The sequence below is a fragment of the Pisolithus orientalis genome, assembly GCF_024613125.1.
Source record: "Pisolithus orientalis strain OTSU chromosome Unknown F5J12scaffold_19, whole genome shotgun sequence".
Taxonomy (NCBI): Eukaryota; Fungi; Basidiomycota; class Agaricomycetes; order Boletales; family Pisolithaceae; genus Pisolithus; species Pisolithus orientalis.
The window spans coordinates 26,135-39,400 of NW_026260800.1; the positions used below are offsets into that span (position 1 = coordinate 26,135).

The window sequence follows — 13,266 nt, forward strand, 5'->3', positions numbered from 1 at the left end:
AAGGAAAGACCCCTGACATGGGTGCAACAAGTTGAGGCTCATTTGGAAGAGTCTATCTACCATCCTTCATCATCTGCAGTCCACCTCATGCTTAGTCAGCAGGTTTCACTTAGTCATCTAACTACTCCTGTGTAGCTCATCATCAACTTGCACCAGGAGCACTTTTTATCAAGGTCCATCATTCCAGAAGTCCTTTCAGCTGAACACCTTCACTCTTTTCAGCATCCCCCATCCAGTCATCACTTGCTTGTCTACTCCTGCATAACTCATTATTGACTTGCACCAGGAGCACCTGCCATTGAACTCCCCCCCCCATATGAGATTCTTCTGTACTCCCAGGTTCTGCAGAGGCAAACCACCACTTGCTCATATTTGCCTTTTGTGTTGGATTTGTTTGGTTTTCACCACCTTTCCACACTTTGACTCACACTGCTGATCAAAAATTTTACCTACCACACTTCCATAAACTATATACACTACTGGCTGGTAATCATCAACCAAAACCTACCCCCCCTTCTCTTAATTGTTGTCATCCACAGGTCAATGAGTGCTACTTAGCCATGGCAGCACACCCCACACTATCTCATAATCACATGAGGACCCCAAGCAACCAAAAGCACCCTACATTTCCCAGAGAACACACCCACTGTGGGGAGCAGGTATCTGCTACCTAGTGTGGGGGTGTGGGCTCCAGCCTAGGGATAGGTGATCTGACTGGGGTGAGTTTGACCCAAGGGGAGTCACTCTAGCTGTAGGAGGGTGATGTCAAGTCCAGGCCCACTCTGACCAACTCTGATGCTAGACAAGGTCTGGGGAGAGGTTCAGAAGCAAGTCTGACAGAAAGAACTGAACTCTGACTGGTGGAGTATTGGCAGGAACAAAGTCTGCCAAGATAAAGATAAAGGCAGAGCAGAGTGAGGGCATTGGGTTTAGCTCATGTGCTACCCCCTTGCATGATCTCAGCCCTCATATTTCAGAGGGAAAGTACAGACAGAGAGTTGGAGGTAACTCTGACAGGCAGAAGATGGAGACAGAGGGAGTAGGAACTAAGTTGATATTCATACTGAAGAACATTGGAGTACAATACATGCTTTTTATACTACCACAGAGGTACAGTAACCAGAATTGGAACTGACATATGGAGACTCATAAATTTTCAAGTAAAACTTCCTAGACAACAAATGAAGGGTAGATGGAGGACATATGAATGGGTAACATAGGACATCCAAAAAAGGAACAGTCCAGGCACTGGACCATGCAGTGCACATGCTGTGGAGTACCTGACTGTGTGCTGCCAGGGAGAAGTCTGAAGGGTAGTCACATGACTCCTCAGAGAATGGTCCATGCAGTCTGGTAGGAGAGCAGTACAAGTCTGACAGCAGTTGGAGCAGAGATGACTCATAAACATCAGAGAGTGGGTGGAGTTGGTGTGGAGTGAGTGAGGACTTAGGATGAATGCATGGTCATGACAGGTGATAGGAATGAATGTGACCAAGTTGTGTGAGTTGCTCAACCTGTAAACAGAAAGTGCAGTGGATGAGGGAGTGCACAGGCCTTGAGCCTGCCTAGAAATCTGTCAGAACTATGCCTGTGACTCAGCACTAGGCAGGGGAAAGTGAAGGGATCATGTCAACATCATTGTTCTGCTTGCTCTCTCTGTCTCTAACTCAGGGGCCTCAAAGTTGTTATTTTTTTCCTGTCAATGAGGACAGGTGTAAGTGTAGCTACATGCCAAGTATGTAACTATGAAGTAAGCAATGTCAAAGGTGAAAAGATTGACAAGAGATGATGGGAATTAGGTAAGGTCGATGTAATGATGGCCATGAAGCTAGAATAACATCAGTAATCAAAAGAGAGACTAAATGTAAATGAAGCAAAAGTGATCCAAACAGAAGCAAACAAGAAGAGAATGAGAGTGATAGCAAGGTGCTTACAAATCTGATGGTGTGGACATGAAGAGTGCCAGTGAGCAAGCACAGGCAACTGGACACCTGTCACAAGTGTTGGACTTCATTGCAATGACTAGGGAGAGTGTCAGAAGGTGATGCAACTATGGGGGAAGCAGGTCAACAGAGGAAGGCATAGAACTGGGTCACCTGGAGTGCAGAGGGTGTCAAGGTTGCTTGAGAGGGGTCGCATTTGTGTCACATTTGTCACAAACCCTACAGCCACTTAGTAAACCTCCAATTGACACTATACATATACTCCTAGTGTAGGGAGATCCTTCTCCCCACACTGCTCAGTGTGGGACACTACCTCTGGGTAGTGTGCAATTAGGGGGGGGGAAGCTGCAGGGTAATCCCTAGGCTTGACCCAAGGGGTGCTGAGTAGGAAGGAGATGTAGAATATGATGGTAGAGTCAATCAAGGAGTTGAATGTGGGGCATGGAATTTAATTCTGCAGAGATGTAGGTGAATTGGGAGTGAGTAGACTTGTTTGTGAAATTCTGAGTGATGACCTTGGCACAAAGAAGTATTTCCAAGACTTGTGAGACATGGAGGTGAGACACAGAAATGCACAAGACACAGTAGACACAGAGTATGCAGCAGACACTTTGAACACCTAGACATGCAAATGACTCAGATAGTGACTCCAAAGAATGGGTGGTCTATTTCTGACATCCTGTTGGAATTATATAGTACAAGGGAAGTAGGTACAAGTTGGAGTAAGGTGGGGTGGAAAAAAGACTGGAAAATAAAGGAATGGATGTCAGATGTCAGCAAAATACAGATGCACATGAAATAGTCTGGTGGGTAGCAGACAAGAGTAAGAACAGGACAATGATAAGGGGTATCTTCCAACAGAATGAGAGTATGCATACCAGTGGGAGGTGGAGCTGAGTGGCACAGGAGGGCAGAGTGTAGCATACCAGCACAAAGTCCAGCTTGCAGAATTTAGGGCAACAGGGGAAACCAGAGTTTTTTTAGAGGTAAGTGGCATGGATGACTGGTGATGTGGCTGAGTGGTGGCACAGCTGTTGAATTCTGGGTGACTCTGCACAAATGCAGAATTTCTGGATTAGAATTTTGATGACTGAGCAACATGCTGAAGGTCAGTAGAAACTCTGAAGGTGACAGGGGTCAGGAGGAAACATGAGGACATGAGTGGGAAAAATTCCAAAATGGGTTTGTTGTAGAGGCCTGTGGAATTTAGTGACAGATTCCTGTTCCAGCCTCAGGGAGTATACAGCTCCCTACACCTCCCAGGAACTTCAAATGCTGACTGTCCTTGGTCAGACCAAACCAAGACATGACAGAGACGAGTGCAGAATATTGGCAGATGTTACATAACAATGATGGTGTGTAGTTGGAATTCTGCCTTGTGCAGAGGGAAATTCCACAGTGTACAAGATGGCCCTGTGGAATTTAAATGTGCTTGGAAGGTGTCTCACCACTTGTCAAACATCCGCACCCCAGCTACACCCACATCCACTACCCAATCCATACCCAACCTTCACCATGCAAGCCTACTCAATCCATGATGCATGACCAGTTTGCAGCATGAGGGACCAGGCCATCACCTTGCTGGTGGCAGTGTTAAGGCACATTAGGGTGCTAATCAACACAGCACCACAGCCCAAAGAGAGCTTAGAGGCAATATATGAGTGGGTGGAGGACTGGGACCAGACCTGGGTGAGTGCACTAGAGACCCATGCAACACAATGCACTAACCAATCCCCAGGCTGGGATCTACTTGTGGTGGAAGTATGTTGATAAGAACAAGATTTCTATCCCGAAGGTGCATGATGCCAACCTACATGACATGACCAAGGAATCTGCAATATGGCAGAACAAGGTGATCCCTGGGGCAATAGCAATAGCAGATCTCCAGTGGCCAGAAGGGCAGCATAGGTTCAACATTGATGACCTTTTTGAGGACTACCAGGAGTCAGTAGAGGAGAGAGCACAGATGGAGGCTGAGAGGTTGGCCAAGGCACCATCCATGCACACCTGGGGCCAAGCAGCAAGAGGTGAGGGCCGAGACTGCACACCAGAAGACACCAAAGGAAACCCATCAAGAGGAGCTGCATGCTTGACAGGGGAGGGCTCTGGTAGTGTGAGCAAGGGAAAATGGAAGCAGAAGGTGCACTCTACAACCTTGACAACTCCAAGCATGCACACTGACTTCAATGAAAATTCCACAGGCCACCAGTGAGGAGGATGAGCTGGCTGATGATGATGAGGGCAATGGTGAACCAGGTCCATCCACAAAGGGACCTCATGCAGCTGGGGACAACAAGCCCTGCAAGACATGTGCCCAGGAAAACCTTGCATGCATTGGGGAGCCAGAGGCATCCTGCAAATGGTGCAGGAAGGCAAAACACAAGTGCTTGCACTCTCAAGGTGTAGGGAGAAAGGTGAGTACTGCACAGGTGAAATTCTGCAAGGGAACAAGTTGACACCACCTTCAGCAAAAGAACTCTGGTACCATTGGGGAGGCAGGGCTGTCCCACAAACAAGTCAAATTGTTTATGACCTCAAAGCCAGCCCCAGCAGAATCTGCAACTGAACCTGTCAAGAAGCTTACTCTGAAAATTCTGGCTTGAAAATGGCAGCCTGATCCGACCCCCACATGCTTGCCTTCGCCAGATCCAGCTCCTTCACTTCATGGTCCTTTGTCAACACCCTGTCTCTTTTTCTGCAGAGCCACTCCAATGCCCGGACCTGCACCCAAGCCCTCACCAGTCCCTGTCAATGATCCTCACATGTCACTCCCAATAAATGAACTGCAAGTTGAGATTGAACCATTTTTTGTGACTGCAACCAGTTTACTGGATGAACCTGGAGGTGTTGAAGTGATGGCCCAGAGCGACACTCCATTGGCTGCAGAGATTCTGGAGGTTGAATACCCATGCAAGCAGTCAACAGTGAACTTCATTGAGCATCTGCGAGTGCTCAAGGCAAGGGCCAAGGATGAGGAATTCAAGCTGGAGATGTTGGCAAGGTGGGTAACACATTGGATCAAGACTGTGCAGGCTAGATGGGAGGAGCTGCAAAGGTTGAAGGATGATCTCCAGGACCTGTAAATAGTGTACTAGAGTCTGTGGAATTTTTTTTTTTGTACTTGTATGCTCCAAATTTGTAAGAGGTTTTCATGCATCAGTATTAGTACTACAGTAAGGGAAGGAAAAGTAAGACTTCTGAAGGAAGAAGTGTTAGAAGTGTTGCGGAATTTTTTTTTTTTTTGTGACTCTTTCATGTGAGTGGTGCAGAATTTATACAAGAGATGAAAAAGGTATTGATAAAAGAAAGAACAGGGAAAGAAAAGAAAGGAGGTAGAGAGAAGGATGGACTACTCATCTGACTTGTCCAAAGGGATGCCAGTGAGCATAGGGTCTGGGAATGCATCATCTTCAAGCTAATCCAGGTCTTGTGAGGAAGTGCCAGTCAGCTGGGTGACTTCAATACAAGCATTATTCCATGGGAAATAGGGGTATAGGCGAAATGCAGTGAAGTGGAATTTTGAGATAGTGCCATCTAATTACACAAGTATGTACGAGCCACCTTTAGTGTGTCTGACAACAATCATAGGCCCTAGGTAGCATGGTTTGGTTTTCCAGTCAAGTTCCAGTTTGATATGGGAACTCTGCATGAGGACAAGCGACCCTGGTTTGAAGTTAAAGTCTTTGATAGAACATGCAAAACAGTTGATGAAATCCTTGGCTGAGGCAAAGTGGGATTTTAGGACCAGATCATGGATGTGAGTGAGGTCCTCCAGGCATTTCTGTAGTTGGTGAGCACAGTGAGCAATGAGGTCTGTGGTCAAGTAAAATTCTGCCTCAAAAGGGGCTAAAAACATTGCTTCGACCAGATCAAAAGGGAGTCTGGGTTCAACACTGTGAACCATATAGAATGGAGAAAACCTGGTTGCCTTGTGGACTGTAACCCTCTCTGCCCAAAATACCACAGGGGCTACTTCTGACCACCTTGACACTTCCCCACTACAACTTTTTACCATTGCCTCTCTTACATCAAAATGCTGCTGTTTGACAACTCCATTAGCCTGTGAGTTATAAGGAGAAATGCATATGTGATGAATTCTGAAGGTCCTGGAGAGCCAGTCAAGAGCAAGAATGTACAGTCCCCTGTTATCTGTGACAATCTCTGCAACAGCACCCCAACAGCACAGGATCTGCTTGAAGATGAATTTTCCAATGGTCTTGCCAGTTTCTGTGTGATGCATAGCCCACTCTGGATAACTAGTGAGTGAACAGCAAGCTTGGGTGACATAGCAAAATCTGTTTGACTTTGGCATTAAGAACATGTCCATATATGCTTTAAAGAATAGGGGCTCAGGGATGGTGATGACTGGTGGAATATGTACATGATCCAAATGGCATATTTGGCACTCATGACACAACTTAACGTACCAGCAGATGTCCTGCTCTAGCATAGGCCACCAGAAATGAGTCAGCAAATGCATGCAGGTTGAGTAGATACCCTTGTGTCCTAGCTCATCATGAGCCTGACAAAGGATCCCGAGTCATTTGTGAGGGGTGACTACTAGATGGTGATGTCCTTGAGGGTCTTTTCTCCACAGCTCTCCTCCTTTGACAAAATACTGAGTGGCAAGATGCACCAGGCTTTCTGGCTCCCCTTCCTCCAATCCCTCTGGCATCTTCTTTGTCTCCAAAATTTCCTTCACCACTTTCAATCTCTCCTCTCTCTGGATCACTTTCTCTGAGTGCAGAATTTCTGTCTCATAGACACTCAGTGAGGTTTGTTCAGAGATGCCTAGACTTGGTGACAAGACCGAAGGTGAGTCTGACAAGGTACTTAGAATTTCCGAAGGGTAAGGCTGGGACTTGAATCCAGCCTCCCTACAGTTCAAGAGCTCAACAGTGAAGGCTCCATACTCATCTATCCAGTCCTTGTAGTCCTCTTCCCCATCCTCATCTTCTTCTGCTCTCAGTCTCCTTGAAAGACCATCCAGTGCCACATGCTTGTGTGCAGGGACATGTATGAGCTCGAAGTCGAATAAAAGAATTCCTGCAATCCAGCAGTCGATGGTAGCATTGGGCTGTGAGTTGGGATTGTTAATCATCCCCTTTATATATTGCATGTCAACCTCAACAACTAAATTCTGCATGCTGAAAATGTGAAGTCTGACATTGTGTAAAGTGTGGAAAAGACCAAAGAGCTCCAGTTTAGCTTGACTGTAACAGCATTCACAGTCATTGAGAGTTATTGAGCTGAACCTCGCAGGGTAGCATTTTTCATCTGCCCCCTCCTGCATGAGGAGGTATCCTACAGTGATATTGATATTTGAAGTGTTGACCCCTAGAATGACCTTCCTTTCAGAATTGTAGCTGATAGTACGTAGCATGGGAGATGAGATGATAGCCTGGCATAGATATTCCATGGCTTCTCTGTGTTCATTGTGGAATTTGAAGGGGATGTCTTTCTTGGTCAGCTCGATGAGGGGATGTGCATGTTTAGCAAAATTTTTGATAAAGATCCTGCAATATGAGCAAAGACCTAAAAATCCACACACTTCAGTAATGTTTGTGCAGTAGGGCCAGTCTTTAATCTTTTGGACTTTAGCTTCATCTGGAATTCTCCCCTCAAATGACACCTTATGCCCAACCACCATGATAGATGGTGCAGCAATGACACATTTCTTTGCTGAGACAGTAGCTTCTGCATGATGTAGATAGTGTAAGATGTGGTTGATGTTCTGTAGGTGCTCCCAGATGAAGCGTCTGATCCCAGCATTTTGTGGGATCATCTGGTAGGAACCATTGGAATTTTGGTAATGGGATTTTGGACCTTTGATTGGGCAATCATCAATGAAAGGGATGGTTACTTTGGGGATTTTGTCCTTCAATATCCAACAGACATCTCCATGGAAAATCTGGATGGCATTTGTGTAGCCCATAGGTAACTTAGTGAGTTGTAGAGTACTGATAGGAGTTTGGAAGGTAGTGAGGTCATGGTAATCATCATGTATGGTGCGATGATTGTATCTGACCATAAGATCCAAAATTCTGTAGACAGAATGGCAAGCGAAGGCTTCAGCAATTGAATTGATGAAGGGGGGAATGGCTGAGTCCTGGATAGAAATGGTGTTTAGAGGTTGTAAGTCATGGATGAGGCACAGAGATTTCCCATCCTTCTTGACTATGCAGAACCATTTTGAGTGATAGGACAAGGTAGACAGTTCATAAACTCCTGCAGAAATCTTTTCTTTGATGATGTTAATGACTTCATGGAAAATAGCAGGGGGAATGGGAATATTTTGCTTCACCCAGGGTTTGTGGGCTAGCATAGGTATCTTCAAGGGTGGGAACATGTCCTCTCAAAAGGTCCCTCTTTCCGAAGCATCCCAAGTGAAGATGGCCTCATGTGTCTTGACCAGCCATTGTACTAGGTCTAACTCTGTAGGCCAAAGGAACCTTTCTGGGTCCAGATTGAGCTTGTCAGCTCTTTCCTGAGTAAACCTGGAACCTGGGATGAATGGTGGGGGATTAGGTAAAACAGGCAGATCCATGAGTGGGTCTTTGGCCTCCCAATGCTCTACCTGGAATTCTGCTGGCATTGATGTTGGTATTGGCCTCACCTTCCTTGCTACAGGTTTGTACTTTAAGACATGATAAACAGGATCAAGCTGATAAGTAGAGTGTAAGGCAGAGATTGTCAGTGGAGAAATGGTAGTAGCAGTCAAAAATAAGAAAGGGTCAGTCAGAGAGATGGAACTAATATCAAAGGGATCAATGGGGAGCATACTGTTGCTTTGTAAATCATAGATAAATGCCATGGCAGAATTTTTGAAAGTGTCTGTAGTTAAAAGGGTAGTAGTCTTTGAAGGTAATAAAGGAGGATCAGAAATGTAGAGAGAACACATAGAGAAAAGATTATCATGGTCTCCTCATGATCCAGACAAGTCATCTACCAACACTAAAAACCCTGCTCAGGCTGTTTCATATGGTGACACATTTGTTTTTGTGTGAAGGAGTCTTCTTCATCTTTGGAATTTATGAAATGTGGAAAGGGATGCAGTCTGTTGCAAGGTCATGTCAGGATTAAAACTTGTTTCCTGGAATTAGGGTTGTGGATTTCTAGAGACTGTTCTCCATCAGGGAAATCATGGAGGATGCTGGAGAGTAGGCAGAAGAAGGGTTGACTGAGCAGTAAGTTGAAAGGTGCATGGTCAATGACTTGGATTTGTAGATGGGCCTTGACATTTCCTATGTGCAAGGTGGCATTCTCCATGACCCCAAGGGTGCTTTCTTTGGATTGGTTAGTGGCCTCCAGAGTCATAGTCATGTCAGTATGGAGGGGGGCCTCTAAGGCTTCCCACAACTCCCATTTCAAGGCCACTACCTGACATCCACTGTCCAGGATACATTCAATGTGATGTTTGTCCATTAGGATGCCATTGACAGCATGTAATGGTGCAGTAGTGGGGCCTACACACTTCCCTTCTGTGTCTCTGACCCAATACTGTTCATAGGATGCCCAGGTAGCAGAGGCAGAAGCTTCTGATGCTGTTTCTAAACTCCCAATGGTTATCTTCTTTGTCGCAGCTAGCTCTCTAACCTGCTTGCAAATCTCTGGGCTGATGGCTAAGAGATCTTTAGTGGAAATTTCCATCTTTGCATCCAAGACTTGGTCTATGAGTCATTTGGTAGCCACTGCTTTGTTGAAACTGCTTTGATAATGAAATTGGGGTGCAGAATTTCTCATAGGCTTGGATTTCCAGAGATCTGTGGGACTAGAGATGACCAGAGTTTTAGTAATGGCTGGGATCTCTGTAGAAGGGATGGAATTGGTTGGTGCAGAATTAACAACTGTCCTGGGGGCAGTTGATGCATTAGCAGGCACTGGACTTGTTGTGGGGTTTTGCAGACAGCAGGCTGGAATATCTACACCATCGAAACAAGCAACCTTCTTCTTCTTGATATTATTTTTCAATTCTTCTACTTGTGCATAAGCTCTTGCCAGGGCATGCTGGTCTTCTTCATCGGCATTACTCTCTAGTTCTTCGTTGATTAGGTAGGAGGAGGGATGTAAGTCAACCTGAAACTCTGTGGATTCCTCATTAGTGAAGAACATTGTGCTGATGAGATGAGGTGGGGTATCATGTCCTCAAGATGAGTTCGATGACTGGCTAGGACATTGTATGGAGACAAGGTTTGCTGAGGTGATGATAGAATCATGCATGGTGAGGAAGTTGTCAATCTTTTCTTTAAAGTTCCAGCCAGCAGCCATCCTAGGAATGTCAGAACCATCAGGCATAAATACTCTTCCCCCTATCAGGGTGCATTTCCTGGCTTGTATGTATTCATGACACAGTGCACACTCTGCTGTGCAGTGACCATTGGTGCTTCTGCAGAAGAAACACTGTGGATTGAAGGAATGATGGAATTGGCCTTCTTGACCTTGTTGAGGAGGCAGGGCAGAAGCAGGTTGCTGGGTGACTTGTATGTACTCATGTTTTAAGATAGTGGGAACAGTCAATGAAGAAGGGGGTGTGGAGTTCTGGGGAAACAAAGCTGAAGAATCAGGCTGAGGGAGATTTCATTTTGCTCTGCTGAGCAGGTAGTTAGTGTGCTTGTAGACCAGATCAAACTCCCAAGGCTCATCGCTGTCATGATCTAGGTCAGAAAGTTGCAATCACATGAGCAAGGAATTCCAGAACCTCAGGGGAAACCCCTCAAGGAATTTCTCATTGATGTAGTCATCAGGAAGTTTCTTCTTCTTCTGGACAAGGCCAAGGATGCATTGAAATTCCTGGACATATTTACTGAGATCTTCCAGCAATCCCATAGGTTTCTGAACTTGATGGTAGAGTAAGGTTTTGAGGTCAGCTTTGGTATAGTGATGATCTTTCACTGAGGCACCTGGATAGTAGTTCAGGAGTTCTTTGGAAAATGCATCCCAGTCATTGAAGCCATCAGTTGCAGTGTCTAAGGTGGACCAAAATTCCGCCTCATTGTGATTGGCATAATGGATGACCCAGTGGATTTTATCTTTTCCAGTGTCAAGGCCAGCTTCAATGCAGAGTGGTTTGACATCTTCAAGGTAGCAAGTGATGTCTTCAGTATGACCCTGAGTGGCATGTCTCTAGCTCCAGACATTATGTGAATGGATGCAGAATTTAAGAGTGGGGTGACTGAGGTATTCTGAGTGGGAACTTGGGCAGGGGAAACAATAGCAGGAATTAAAGTGAGCAATCACAAAGGGATAAGAAGTTGTTTGGCAGCGAGTTCAGAATTACTAGATAATGAGGATGAAGACGAGGTTAGTTCTGAGAGAGGTGAAAGTTCTTGATGCTCCACTGGAGGATCAAAGGGTTCATCAAAGTCAAAACCTCCTGGAAATGCTGGGTAAAATGCTGGGGGCTCTGAGCTCTGAAAGATCTTGTCTAAACCAAGATCTGAGTCTGATGAGTGTGGCTCTGAAATATCTCTGGGATCAGCTACCAGGATTAAGATTTCTGATGAAGAAATAGATAGTCTGTGGAAGGGCTCTAGGAGCTCTTCAAGTTTGGTTCTTTGACGAGTGGGTTGTAAGGATCTCCTTTCCAGATCTACAGACCCCTCACAGTGGGCTCCAAAACAATGTGGGACACTACCTCTGGGTAGCATGTGATTAGGGGGGGAGAAGCTGCAGGGTAATCCCTAGGCTCAACCCAAGGGGTGCTGAGTAGGAAGGAGATGTAGAATATGATGGTAGAGTCAATCAAGGAGTTGAATGTGGGGCATGGAATTTAATTCTGCAGAGATATAGGTGAATTGGGAGTGAGTAGACTTGTTTGCAAAATTCCAAGTGATGACCTTGGCATGAAGAAGTATATCTGAGACTTGTGAGACATGGAGGCAAGACACAGAAATGCAGAAGACACAGTAGATGCAGAGTACACAGCAGACACTTTGAACACCTAGACATGCAAATGACTTGGATAGTGACTCCAAAAGATGGGTGGTCTATTTCCGACATCCTGGTGGAATTATATAGAAAAAGGGAAGTAGGTACAAGTTGGAGTAAGGTGGGGCAGAAAAACTAAAAGACTGGAAAATAAAAGAATGGACATCAGATGTCAGCACAATACAGATACAGGTGAAATAGTCTGGTGGGTAGTAGACAAGAGTAAGAACAGGACAATGATAAGGGGTATCTTCCAACAGAACAAGAGTATGCATACCAGTGGGAGGTGGAGCTGAGTGGCACAGGAGGGCAGAGTGTAGCATACTGGCACAAAGTCCAGCTTGCAGAATTTAGGGTGACAGGGGAAACCAGAGTTTTTTTAGAGGTAAGTGGCATGGATGACTGGTGACATGGCTGAGTGGTGGCATGGCTGTTGAATTCTGGGTGACTCTGTGCAAATGCAGAATTTCTGGATCAGTGTTTTGATGACTGAGCAACATGCTGAAGGTCAGTAGAAACTCTGAAGGCAACAGGGGTCAGGAGGAAACATGAGGACACAAGCAGGAAAAATTCTGAAATGGGTCTGTCATAGAGGCCTGCAGAACTTAGTGACAGATTCCTGTTCCAGCCTTGGGGAGTATATGGCTCCCTACATCAGACTATCCAGACCACAAGTGCCAAAGGTCCTTTCACAACAACACATCCTCTGATTATCAACCCCACAACAGGCCACTTCCAGCATGTGCTGTCTGCCTCAGAAGGCAATGCCACCCTGTCATTGAGTGCAGGGCCACCTCCACCTGGGACAAAAAGCACCCCACCTTCACAGAACAAATTCACAAGGTGCTTTTCTCCAGGGATGAAGGAAAGTGCATCTGCACCAAGTGGCAATGCAAAGAAGGTTGCACTGAGTGCCATGACACCAAGCATCTATGCTCCAGGTGCAGTGCAACAACACACAGTGCCCAGAGATGCCCAAGGAATCTGCATTCCTTGGATGCATAAACCTCTATCATCAACCATTCTGTGACTGTCATTATGTGCCCAGACCTCTCACATACACTGCCACTTGCATACTGCCTTCCCACCTACCTCACTACCTCCCCATGCCCTCATTCCCTCTCATGCAATGTTATACCCACAGCCACTGTGCTCCAGTCACTTCTTTTCCCTTGGACTCTTTCTTTTATCAGTCTCTATTCCTTTAGCACTTGTAGTATACCCTTGGCCTCTGTTCCAGCCTGTCTTGTGTGTATGTGCTGTCACATGGCTTTCCTTTACTTGTATCCTGTCTTACTTAGGTTCTGGGTTTGCCTGGACTATAAAGCCCTGTACTTAGGTACAGAATGATACCTTTTGGCACTTGGAAGGTCACCACAAGTTTCTCTCCCACTTT

At 45.7% G+C, this 13,266-nt stretch overlaps 2 protein-coding genes across 2 annotated transcripts; both read left to right on the top strand.

Moving 5' to 3' along the window:
• Positions 1-3,249: 3,249 nt before the first annotated feature.
• F5J12DRAFT_783616 (uncharacterized protein) lies at positions 3,250-4,546 on the top strand (the record flags this gene model as incomplete). The annotated part of the gene is made up of 6 exons (XM_051742875.1): positions 3,250-3,298; positions 3,328-3,382; positions 3,500-3,632; positions 3,682-4,083; positions 4,145-4,357; positions 4,412-4,546. 6 exons carry the CDS (start codon positions 3,250-3,252, stop codon positions 4,544-4,546), a joined length of 987 nt encoding a protein of 328 aa, XP_051598814.1.
• A 108-nt stretch (positions 4,547-4,654) lies between these two features.
• Positions 4,655-5,026, top strand: F5J12DRAFT_893808 (uncharacterized protein; the record flags this gene model as incomplete). The annotated part of the gene is made up of 1 exon (XM_051747688.1): positions 4,655-5,026. One exon carries the CDS (start codon positions 4,655-4,657, stop codon positions 5,024-5,026), a length of 372 nt encoding a protein of 123 aa, XP_051598815.1.
• Between the last annotated feature and the right edge of the window lie 8,240 nt (positions 5,027-13,266).